Source organism: Pieris rapae, chromosome 14 (genome assembly GCF_905147795.1).
Source record: "Pieris rapae chromosome 14, ilPieRapa1.1, whole genome shotgun sequence".
Lineage (NCBI taxonomy): Eukaryota > Metazoa > Arthropoda > Insecta > Lepidoptera > Pieridae > Pieris > Pieris rapae.
In genome coordinates this window covers 4,743,999-4,757,689 of record NC_059522.1, presented here as the reverse complement: position 1 = coordinate 4,757,689, position 13,691 = coordinate 4,743,999, and the positions used below count along the sequence as shown (strand labels likewise).

General features: G+C 32.4%; 1 protein-coding gene across 1 annotated transcript; it reads left to right on the top strand.

The window, feature by feature from the left end:
- The first annotated feature begins 1,367 nt into the window (after positions 1-1,367).
- On the top strand, positions 1,368-11,514 carry LOC111000251 (apyrase). The gene is made up of 11 exons (XM_022269630.2): positions 1,368-1,500; positions 1,880-2,102; positions 2,534-2,731; positions 3,071-3,201; positions 4,292-4,439; positions 5,084-5,213; positions 5,603-5,757; positions 6,151-6,241; positions 7,003-7,149; positions 7,492-7,658; positions 9,968-11,514. Exons 1-11 carry the CDS (start codon positions 1,409-1,411, stop codon positions 10,109-10,111), a joined length of 1,626 nt encoding a protein of 541 aa, XP_022125322.2. The 5' UTR covers positions 1,368-1,408; the 3' UTR covers positions 10,112-11,514.
- The last annotated feature ends 2,177 nt before the right edge of the window (positions 11,515-13,691 follow it).

The following is a 13,691-nucleotide window of genomic DNA, read 5'->3' as shown; positions in this document are numbered from 1 at the left end:
ATATATATATTATATCTTTTTTCGATATTTCGTTTTCCGCATATATAAATTATGTTTGATTTGGTGAGATTGATCATGCGTTATCAGTAGGTACATATTATAGACGCATTATTATTTCGGGCTAATATGGATATAAGAACAAAGCCGGTAGAGGTTCATCAAATAATGAATCCACGCAATCTGTTCTAATTCCCATATTATTGGTACAAGTACGACATAATTCAACGTGTAATATACGAGCACTTCATAGTGCATTCAATGAACATCCCAATTAAATAAAGAGCAAATAAAGCGAATGCTCAATTTACTCCTTTTTTTCATATATGAGTCCTTTGAGGGACCTGAAATAACCACATTTGAGGAGAAATTAGATCATCCAAAATCAAAGTTGCCTCCAATTGAATTACCACAATTTGATGGCGACCCAACTAATTGGACGTCATTCTGCGAAGCCAATAATCATTTTATGCATAACAATGGGTCAATTTAAAATTCTGAAATTTTGTTCTATCTTCGTGGGCAACTAACAGGAAAAGCACTCACTGTGATTGTCGGTTTGTAGTTTTCAAACATTAGCAGGTTCTTCTCTAGATAGATTAAATAGTTTCATTTTGTAACATCAATCATAGCTTTTTAAAAGCCTAACCTAACCTAGAAATCTTAAATGTTTAAAACAAAGTCGTGTTAGTTACACCACTTATAACTTCTAGATCGGCTGGACCGATATTAGTTATATCTTTTTTGGTGGTTTCTTATTCGAATATCAGGTTAAGTAATAAAATATTGGATAACTTATCGAACAACATTACTCATAATTCTATTTCGTTTTGAACAATTTTATGAATTAATATTTTGTTCAATACATTCAATATTCTACGTTTAAAGTGAATCAAACTGTAAATTCATTTTAGAGTTCATGTTATTATTGAATGTTATCTCCTTCACAGCATATGAGGATGAGTTCTTCCCAAGCCCGTATCTTTAAGTTCATATCGGAACTACTTGTCAAGTTTGTTTATATTGTAAGGCAGTTCTCTACTTCACTGATAAATGTTTCGGAACGGATACACACACGAACTCAAAGCGCGCCAGCGCTAACGGAGCGTTCATTGCGCGCTTTATTTAAACTCGTGTTAGCAACAATGTATATAGTTGTGTAAACGCGCGTTATCAAAGCGCGCATTGAACGCTTGTCATGTGAATGTGCCCCTAGTATGCAACACGTGGGCATATGAAGTCGAGAGAATGGTAAAGTAAAATTGTGAAAATCTTAATTCTATTTCTGACGTCCCTATATTATCAACATAAATTATATTAAATATAATTTTATCTTATCAGATGGATGCTTCATATAAGATAACAACACAAGCAACCGTATTTCACACTAATCGTTGTGGATTACGAGAAAATGTTGGTTTTAATTCTCTTAGGTTTAGTTATTTGTGTGAGTGGACAGGATTATAAATTAAATATTGTACATTACAATGATTTTCATGCGAGGTAAGTTTTCAGACGTGATGTTTTATTACGTTTCAGAATTTATATATCTTATATCTTTAAACGAGCAATTATTGTATAGATAATAATTAACTATATATAATTGGAATCATAAAACGATTTTCATGAAAATAGCATACGGGGGGTTTCGGGGGCGATAAATCGATCTGGCTAGGAATGATGATGATTTTTTTCTTTAAATAACCAGTTCATATTATTTTATTATTCTGTCGGTAAGATCGAGCAAAGCAAACACTCAGATCTGGATTATGATATGATAGTATTTCATAGTAAGATCCTGCTTTTGAGCCTCGGCATTGATTTTTTCACGTATACTTTTAACCATGTAACATTCTTACACAACATTCTTGTGTGTTTCAAGGTTCGTAGAAACTAGTCAATCGGGTAGGATTTGTGACCCAGCAGCAGGACCATGCATTGGGGGCTTCGCCAGACTGGCGACAAAGATTCGAGAATCAGTGCAAAAAGAGACCAACACCCTGGTGCTAAACGGTGGTGATACCTTCCAAGGTACCATCTGGTTCAATCTTTTGAAGTGGAACGTGTCGAAAGACTTTATGAATATGGTGTATCATGATGCTCATGTATGTACCTAATAATTTCCACAAGTATTAACCCAAAATTGCTAAATAGCGATAGCGATTTTTACACTAATATTGCAAGTCATCAGGCATACAAATATCTGAATGACAATCGCTATACTAGCGATGGTTCTAGTCTTTTTTAGAGTACTAAAGAGATCTCGAAGGTAACATAGGTAAGATTTTATCAGCATGCCAACATGAGCTGATATTAATTACATACAATCAAATTATTACAACCTAATCGGTGTGTCTATACATTAAGTAGAATAGGAGGTAGATAGGTAATCCACTGAATACCGCATTTTATATCAGAAATACTTAAAAAATCAGTAAACTACACTAACAAACTTTATAATACAAATATCTGATATTTTATTGGTTGCATGTGTTACTCAAAGGCAAACATATATTTCCTACTATTATTCCTATAGGTACTAGGAAACCATGAATTCGATCATGGAGTATCGAAACTGGTTCCTTACCTCCAAAACCTTGAACATGAAGTGGTAACAGCCAACATAATAGATGATGAGGAACCCAGTATTCAGGGCTTATATAAGCCAAGTATTGTAGTGCAGAAGAATGGAAGAAAGATTGGTATCATTGGCGTTATTATTTCAAGTACTAATGTAAGTATATTTAAGTGTAGTCTATAAGTATATAATTTTCTATATAATGTACTTTGTCAAGGAGCTGTTATGGTTTAAGTGAAAGCCTAAAGTAGATTTCTCAAAAGTAGATTCAGAAATAGAATCAGATTACTCTTCAATACACAAAACGCGGTCGGGGTTTCAAACTCTAATTTGTTTTTCTAACGTGTATAGAATAAGGCCCATAGAACATTATGTGGGACGTAATCCTGTAAATATTTTTGAGGAAAGTAGTCGGGTGTTCTGCTGTAAATCAAATTAAATGTGAATTTTGGGGTTCATGGTAAAAACATGTTTGTAATTAAAACATTATTTCAGGAATTAGCTATGACTGGAAAACTTAAATTTAAAGACGAAGTTGAAACAGTAAAAGCTGAAGCTGAGAAATTGACTCAACAAGGCGTTGATATTATTGTAGTTTTATCACACTGTGGTATAGATGTTGATAAGTATGTATTCGTAATCATATATTATGATTTAAACAATCCAAACAAAAGTTATTCGGACTAATACCTGCAGCTGAGTTTCATCATCGGACGTCAAGGCAGAAATACAAAATACCATCCGTATCACCTTGACGTCCGTCGTTCCACAACTAAGCGATTTTTAAACCAATTCCTACGGCGCACCACCACTATGTGGAACCAGCTGCCCACTGAAGTATTTCCGAACCAATTCGACTTAGGGTCCCGCAAGTAAAGAGCGATTCTTATAAAGCCGGCAGGGCGCTTGCTAGCTTTCTGGCAGTGCTAGTGTCCATGGGCGGCGGTGTCACTTAACATCAGGTGAGACATCAACATCATCCTGCCCGTCTGCCTTCTGTTACATAAAAAAAAATAGAATTTAGAATTTAGAAAGGATTTTTTTTATTTGATAAGATTTAAGTTTTAACAATGTTAACACCTTCCTTTTATTCCTGTATATATAATAACACTAGCGGCCTAAATATAATACATAATAAATATAGATAAAGGGTAATCATAAAAAAAAATTATGACAGTGTTTAAGCGTGATAATCGTAACTCTGAGGCGGTCCGTTTAGATCCAGTGCTCCAATGGATTTTTCTTTCAATATATTTAATATTCGCAGTCAGTAAAAGCAGTATTCTTTGGATCCAAAAAGTCTATGGCTTTTGTTAGACTCAGAAGGCTAATCAACTTAAGCTGAACAACTAGAAAAACAAATGATGACGTAACAGCCACTCTGTTATTTAGTCCATAGATATAATAAATAATAAATAAAGAACAAGAACTTATTAAATAAAACAAATACTGAAACCTATGCTATTTATACAATATTTATTTTGAGAGAGTTGTGCAAATACTTATCATTTTAAAGATCGCTACACTTTGAAAGTATTAGACAACATGCAAAAGTCTTAGATCCAAAAATTTGCTTGTGTCAGTCACATAAGTTTGCTCGCCTACTTGTCTAAGAAAAGACATCATTCAAGCCTTCCCCATATAACATTACGCTGAAAAAAGTGTATTACCTCATTCGGTATGCCTATTTTAAGGGTGTTTGCATTTACTTTACAGAGAGATAGCTCGTCGTGCGGGGCCTCACATTGACATAATTGTAGGTGGGCATAGCCACACACTTCTATATAATGGAGCCCCACCTATAAACTCTTCTTACACCCCATATGGGCCGTACCCACTAACTGTTCAAAATGAACATAAACGAGTAAGTATATACATACGTATATAGAATAAGACATCATTAATAAACCTTAATTATTTTTATTTTTATTATAATTTAACTCTCCCTTTATTGAAGTAAAAACTGGCTTAAAGGTAAAATCGATAAGAAACAAAATAACGAAGAAATGAGTTTTTGTATGTTTGTAATTATGAGATTTGGTAATTGGTAAAATTAAAATAATAATTTATATTTATTTTTAAATAAAATGAAAGGCTAAGGCTTGCATTTAGTACAATTCAATTCAAAATCATTTATTAATGTAGGTAACTTAATGTACACTTATGAACGTCAAAAAAAAATATGCATTAAATTATTTTTAATTTTATATTTACTGCCAGTTCTCAAGGGCGTAGAACGGAAGAGAAGAACTGGCAATAAACTCTCCGCCACTGTTTTTAATCGCCATGTTTTTTTCTTTTATACAAGTTTGTAAGGAGCTGCAACCATTACACCATGTTCCATCTTCCATCTTCTATCTTGAGTAATAAAGAATAATAAAATAAATTAAAAACAAAGAATTGACCTCTATTAGCAGGAACCATGTTGAAATAGGAGCACGCACTTACATACTCGTGGGAGCATTCATCGTCAAAATCCATATAAACAGTCAGCATAATAATTTCCAGGAAGTGTTAATTGTACAAGCGGGCGCGCATACGGAATATCTGGGTGAAATCAAATTAAGTTTCGATGATGCCGGTCATATAACGGATTGGAGCGGAAATCCACATTATCTAGGACCGGAAGTTGAAGAAGGTAAAATCATCGAACGTATTAATACAACAATAGATTTTGAAAAGTTGATAAACCAAATTCTAAAATAATTTATTCCAAATGTCAATAATAAAAACGATTCAAGGTATATTCAAGTTGTGCCTATTACATATATTTTTCGGTCTACGATACTACAGCATGGCATTAAACGCACAGGTAATGGTTTCCCATTGATAAGATATTTATTTGTATTAAATCTCACCTATTTGTTATTACAAATTATTTACACTGCTACTAATTATTTGTTCATATTACCGATTCTTAAGATTATTTATTAAAACATTAAGATTAAGATATTCTGGTTACTTTTCTCTAAAGAAAACAGTGATTTCAATGCTATATCATAGAAACAACTAATTCTTTACTTGCAGCTCCTGATGTAATGGAGAAAATCAACGAATATTTACCAAGAATAAACGAGCTAGCAAAAAGGAAAGTGGGTGAATCAAAAGTATTCCTCTCTGCAGATTGTCGCTGTGGTGAGTGTAATCTAGGAAACTTGATTTGTGAAGCTTTTATGCACGCTGTAAGTATTTTTTTAATAATAATAATATTCTCCAATAAATTTCGACTAAGTCACTCCCAGTCAGTCTCTATTAAGTCTGGCTGGTAAAAATAGTAAAGAAATATGTGCGTAGAAACAGATTTGTTCGTTTTGTTTCATATCTATCATATTTACGTGCTCGTAATGTTATACTTCATGTAGCGTACTATCCTAGATAATCTGCAGGATTTGTGCAAATACTAAGGGTTTGAAATCCTGCTATGCTTTAAAACCATGATAATATTTATGTATTTAATTATTGAGATATTTAATATAACAAATCGGTAGGTCACTTTTATGATTTGAATAATAATAATCTATTATTTTATTATAGGATACTATTCAAATTATTAATTTACCCTTTACCCTTTTCAGGTCATGAATAAAACTATAGGAAGTAATTGGCATTACGCACACTTCTGTGTAATGAACAGAGGCTCTATTCGGAGTGACATTGTCAGCGGAGGTAACTAACTTAAGCACTATGGATCAAAGCCTATACTAGACTGGTGATTACTGGAATTTATACCCTGTTACACGGCATTATGTATCAGAATAGAATACGTATCATTAGATTTGTTCTTTCAGTTTTATTTGTGGCTCGAACGTTCTAAGGATTTTAGTGTTTTATTATATAATGTACATACGTTTCGTTAATATTGTAGCTTTTAAGCAAATATTAACAATTATTTTATTTATTTTATATGATAAATAAAAACGTAATTTATTGTATGTGACGCACTTACAATTGAGAACTTCAATAATATTAATAAACACTAGTACTATACGTTGTAAAGTTTCTTACCACGATAAGAACTGCTAAGTCAGAGTTGGAAAAAATGTTATATAAATATTAAAATATTGTAAATTAAGCCTATATATAACTAAAACAAAAAAAATCACTAATTATTAGATTTCATTATTCATTTTTTCATTAGAGCGTGGCCACACGTTGCGGTAACGGTGCGTTGCGTCTTCGCACCGCAATTATTTCGAGCTATAGGGTGTTGCGGTGTTGCAATATATTTTACCCCTCCCCGCCTCGACCCGTAGGTCGCAAGACCAGCGCTTGTGGTGCGACGCCGACACCTGTGTGACATGGTATGGTAATGTGTATGTTGGACGTTGCTGCACCGCTCCGGCAACGCACCGCACTTTTACCGCCTAGTGTGGCCGCGCTCTAATGAAAAAATGAATAACCTATATTTTTTAAAAACACTTTTTCAGATATAACGTTCGAAGCCATGTTACTGTCTATGCCATTTGAAAATACCGTTGAAGTGTTTGACTTACGCGGAGACCATGTTCTGGAGATGTTGGAATACAGCGTAGCCAATCAACCTTGGGCTGGGGCAAGGATGTTACAATACTCTGGTTAGTATATCTCTTATCCCTATCATCATAGATATGAATCTATTTCATTAAGGAAATATTAAAGAGTCTATAGCTCGTAGAGATCGTGGCGCTGTAAAAAATTGTCAGCCGTGGCCTAATCTGCGTTAATACCACATACCGTGATATAATAAAGCCTTTCTTAAGAAAAAAAGAATGTATTAAAACATATAAAATTCATTTTGAAATACCATAAACACCTCGTTTCATAATACTTTATGACCTATTCTAAATTCGAATATACATACAAAAAGATAACCGCATATTTGAGACTTGTGTGAAAACAAAAGTGGTTGGCGTTATGTTTTTTTCCACTTTTTCCAGGTCTTCGAGTTAACTTTGACGGTTCCAGACCACTAAATCAGCGAGTTCTCAATGTGACTGTGCGTTGTATTGAATGTGATGTACCACGATACGAGCCTTTGGACCCCAATAAGATGTACAAAATCGTAACACAAAATTTCTTGGCTGAGGGAGGTGATGGTTTTACTGTAAGTCGATGGATTTTTTATATTTTTAGGCGCTTCCAAGCCATTTTAGTGTAAATTAAACGAACGTACACCACAGACCACACAAACGAACCACTCCAGAGCCTACCGCCTTATTTATTATTATTTATATATCATTTTTGGTACTATATTAAAATCAAAGTAGTTTTACTATAATACCACATTACCTTTTGTATATTTTAATAATATGTTCAAAATTAAAAAATTACGTATTCGTTCATTACTTCTGCGCTTGATTGGTACTCTTACTACGATTTATGATCGTAGAAGAGACAGCTCAGTGTTAGGTGCATCATAAACGAATTTATGTATACCATTAGTTGTTAATTATGTTTAATGATGCAATGAACAGTACAGCCTAATTGCACAATGAATACCTATGTTAATTATTTGTACGAAGTTTTAGTTTTATTCAGTTAATGGGACTTAATTAAAATGTTCTGTTTGTATAATGTAATAAACTGTTCACAATAAACAGTAATGATTACAATATCCATTATTTTTATATATTACAGGAACAAGTACATAACATTGTCCATAGGTACTTTAAATTTTAAATGATTTAAAACTAATTTCCTATATACCTTTATCTTTCTATTATATTCTTTACAAATTTAATAACACTAGCTAGTTCGAGATTAATTTAATATACATTGAAGTTGAATTCCGAAACTACTGTACTATCAATTTGGCGCAATTGTTATACCCTGGTATTCTGAGACTAGATGCCTGGCGTAGTAAATGGAAGGAATATTACGTTTTACCTATATATCTTATAAACCAAGTAAAAGGGAATCTAAACAAATCTGATCTAGTTGCAATATAGACATTTTCATACTATTTTAACGTATCGAAAACTTACCTTAAAAACAAGTTCCTTCATGCAGATAGAATATAATAGAATATTTAGAAAAAACGTGCCGTATTGTAGAATTCGTCAACTGTAATTATTTTTTTTTTAAATATATAGATAGCTAAATATGTTCTCAGATACTTATGTACAAATATGTCCTATAGATGCCTTTTTTAATACAAATGGAACTCACTGTTAATCAAAATAAGCTTTAATCTATGCAGTTATCAAAATTATGGTACTTTAGTCCAAAACCTAGACTAGTTAAGTTCAATCTCGGCTAACTAAAATGAAATACTCGTTAAATCCACCAAATTGACTCGCATTTAGTATTGCTTCGTGGTTTGCATTTCCTATTATGTGATTGCATACGTGATTTAGGATTTAGTGGTCGATGGATTTAACTGAAATGGTTTGGAAATAATGGTGTTAGCGATAATTGAATTTTTAAATAAATTTCACGTTCAAAAACAGTAGAATTACTATTAGTCCAGTCATTTGGAAAAGAAAATGAACCGAGACAGTCAAATTTTGGATATTACGTGGGGGGCGGCTATAAAAGCTTAAGTTCAAATTGTCAACCAAAATAACCTTGTACAATTTCCGCCATCTTGAAAAAAATTTTTTTATCGATCATCAGGATCTACAATATATACAAGCTCGATAACGATAATCGATACGTGAAAAATGTGTGGGACCTTAATTGTAGATCATGCAAAGAGCAACAAAAAAGTATTCTTCAAAAATTTTTATATCTCAACGGGGAACCAAGTTATTATGAAAAAACTGAGTTTAACCCTTTTTTGGCTTTTCTAGCCACCCCCCACGTAATATCCAAAATGTGGCTTTCTCGGTTCATTTTCTTTTCTAACCCGATTTTTCCGACTATATCCAACGTCTTGTAAGCCGAGAATGAAGCATGATACATTCATATGTGAGTTTTCTTAATAATAGCTTAACGCAAAAAGGTGATTTGTTTTACGTATATATTTACGTTTAAAAATATAGTTTCGCCATTTGAATCAAGGACTGGGTTCAATTATAAATCATGTGTGTCAAGCTTATGAATTACGGTAAAGATACTAAATACTTATTCGTATTACCATTTATTAATTATTTGTCTATTCACTTAGTATTACAAACTCTCTCTCTCTCTTTTTAGTCGGCAGCTCATGTCTTAGCGTAGTGGTCAGCAACGAAGCATCTAGAGTGGACCACCTGCCTCCATCGGTTTCTGTCCAGCGCTTCCCTTGTCATACTGTATAGCATTGAAGACGATGAGTCTTTCACTTGATCGATCCATCTGGTTGTTGAACGGCCACGATTTATACGAGAATTACAAACAATATACGGATTTTGTCACTTCCACTACTATACAGGGATTTTATGAGCCACTGGATTCGGTTTAGATGACTTAATTTAGATTTCTATTTTTCAGATGATATCGAAAAATCGTGGGCCGAAAGAAATCATTGGTATAGACAGCGACGTCTTTATGACATACTTAGAGAGAGAGCTCCCCGTCATAAGAGACCACGATGGACGGATTCATATAACAAATCCCTGCCAAACTGAAAACTGATGATGATCAAATAGAATTAAATCACAAAATCTATACATAATTGTATACATAATGAAGTTCAGTTATAATTAGAATACCTGAAGGTTTGCGGAGAGATTGCAGGATGCAATGAAACTGCTTAATTATTTATAAAATTTAATAAAAATTAAAAAAATGCCCTCTATTTATTATAACACTTCCAAAACAATTAATTTGTGAAGAAATGGCCTGGCTATGCATTAATCAATATATTAAATATTATTATTTTCTTAATTGTTGTTAATTTTGGAGTGTATATTTTCTTTGGAGTTAATGGATCACTCTGAGTACGTCTATAAAAAAATATTGGCCTCTTTGAAGCCTGTCTAATTGGGACCGGAAGAATTGATAAAGGTGAATACCATTTATAAAAATTCAAGCTCTGAATATTGTCCTAACAATACATTTTGGTTAGGTATTCCAGTAATTACGTTAAAAATTTTGAAAATATCATTAAATACTTTACGATATTTTTAACATATTATTAGATTACGTCATATCCCTAACTTGCGTACTAACTACCTCACTACTAACTAATTGACGTGAGACTGATCTTGAATTAGTTTATCATGATTTATGTGCACTTTTTACTGTTTGTTTTTTTTATGTATCCTATTTCAGTTTTCATTAAATTATGTTTCATGTTTTTATTCTTTTATGCAATGTAACTAAGTGTTCATAAAAATAAATAAATAAACACTTTGTTCTAAAAAAATTGTTAAGTTCTACGTGTAACATACAACATAACAACATACAACTGGTGTCCAGTTGGTCATGACTTTTAGCGACCAGCGTTAAAGCACACACACGAATAGGTAAATTATTGCGTTAGAAGGCGAACGATGAAATGTTCACAAGATGTTGTGGTTGAGGCCACTCATAAAGGGTTGTAGCCTCACTCAATGTATGTATGTACATTGCAATCCCTTAATTCTAAAATACTTCGTTTCAAATAGTTAATATGCAGAATGTTAAGAAAATCGCTTAGCGATAAATGGTTTGGAGGTATTAATTTAACTTGCAGCCCGCCTCAATGTCCCGTGAAATTGCATCCGATGCAAAGCGTTCAAGAGTTTAAAATTAAACTGCAGTAAAACCTAGCACTTGTTTTGTATCCTAGTTAAATTTGTATGGCCACTTTATTGCATTCTCTCTTGAGAAACATTTTTTTATTAATGGTTTATATTACATTAAACGGATTATTAATTTACGTAATCGGTACATTATTTATAGAATGGATCTGTGTTTGAGCGGAATCTGATTGATTTTCATTTTGAAAATAATACAAAAGTTCATGACTCTCATCTAAGATCTTGTTCAAGCCTATGGTCGATGATCTTTCTAGTGATATCAGAATAACATACCTTTGGTAAAATATACTTCAGCGAATTTGGTTTTAATTCTAATACTTATTAAAATACATAGTTAATTTACGGCCTGTTTAACAATGTATGGATAAAGTACAAAATGGCTATGCAACACATAAATTATTCCAAAAGATAAAAGTTCCAAATAAGATACTTCGCGTTTCATGACAAATAGCGCTATCTGACAGTCGTGAAACGCAAAAATACTGTTTATCCTACCAATAAGTAATAAATAGCTTATTTGGAACTTATCCGGACATTGTGAAACAGGCCCTTAGTATAATTCGTATATTATAAGTGTCGTTTATATTTGAAATAGCTATCGATTATACATAGCAGTGTTTCCCTAGTGACTTCAGTATGCGACTTTTATCTCACTCGTTCCTACAGAAAAAGACATCATTGTGAGGAAAGCGGCATGTCTCAAACCCAGAAAGTCATGTATCAGAAAGAAGTCTTAACTACCGTCTATGAAACAAAAAAACCAATGTGACCCCCGTATAGGGTTGTAGCGCCGCTATTATTGTTATTATCGATTTTACGGAGTAGCCCTGCTGAACTGAAATAGTTATATATTTATTATAAAATATGAATTTGTAGTTATTATAAAATACAATGATATACATAATCTTAATATTGTTGTACACACTATATAAAATAAACACAAAGTGTAGTCAAAAAGGAACTGATTAAGAAATCTATCCGGACTCCACGAAGCCAAGACAAAACTCGTGTCTGGCAAACTTCGAATAGAGGTCTAATTAGAACTGGTCGCACGTTACTCGAATCTTAAACAGTATACAACATACTTATTCTGAGAAACTGACTGACTCATGGATGTCCATATCGCAAAATAATTTCATAAAATTATTAACACTAACACTAACATGAGAATTTTCTTATCACAATAAATAAGTATAAATTTATTCTGTAAAAGAACTTAAAAATTCACTGTATATAGAATGTGTAATGTTGCATATGTATGGATTACGTTGGTTTTGGAAACCTTGGACCAAGCGGTTGTTTTGTTAAATTATGAAAGTCTATAAGATTTATATTATAAACCCTACTTAATAAACATTGTTTCGGGAATCCCTGAATATTAATTTTAAAAGATATTCATTAAAATTATCGAATAAATTGAGTAGAGATACAAAACGTTAGGAAAAATGAAATCGTAATATCGTCCAAATACTTTTATAATGAATAAGCCAGTGCAAAATTCACACTTTAGAAATTATATAATAACGAGACATTCAAGAAGACTAATAGGCTACTCAAGACGGCCAAGTTGTTAATAAAAATGGAAATAACTTTATACACTTTAAATAATTTTAAACAACAAATGACAATATATAATTAAATGATAAGGTATTATTGGACGAGATAAGGGAAGAATGAGGATCATTAATTCGCATACGTTTGATAATTGTAGGGATTATCATTAAGGTACAAATAACCATATTATTATTTCTCATTTTTATCTTAATTTATTATTATTATTTTTATCACCGCAAATAAATTATGCTTTTAGACTTTACAGATGACGGTGACGAGACGATCAATACAATAATTGTTTTGAGTTCAAAAGTTTTCTTATGGTGATAAATTAATGATAGACGCCGAACTATATACACTAAGCACATTACCTACAAACATTTAAATAAATTAAAAAAGTCAAGGAGACGCAACAAACAAAAGCAAGTCAAAGTTAAGACAACATCAAATTACATAAAACTTATGAAACATAATTTAAATAAGCCAATATGTATTTGTCATGTATACTAATACACGATGCTTATATAAAATTTGTAGTTTAGTAGTGGTCATCAAAAAGTTTAATTTGGGCCTACAGTTACATGTCATAATGTTCAGTATCTTTACGACTGACCATACAAAGCCACTAAAGTGGTAACTATAAAGGGACGCTTGCTGTTCACATAAACAACTATTACCTAAATAACGGTTATCGGAGTGTAAAGTTATAAGCTCTATTAAGGATGTGCTTATTATGAAAGAAACCTAGCAATGTCAGCCTATTAAATACAATGCTCAACTCATTCTCATCTTTCCAACCCTACTGTGCAAGTATATCCTTGTCTCGTGTACTTTCGTGTCATTTTGAAGTACGCATTTTTAGTCGTTTAATGAAAAAAAAGTTTATCCTAAAACCGGCATTTAAATGTGTGTGTATT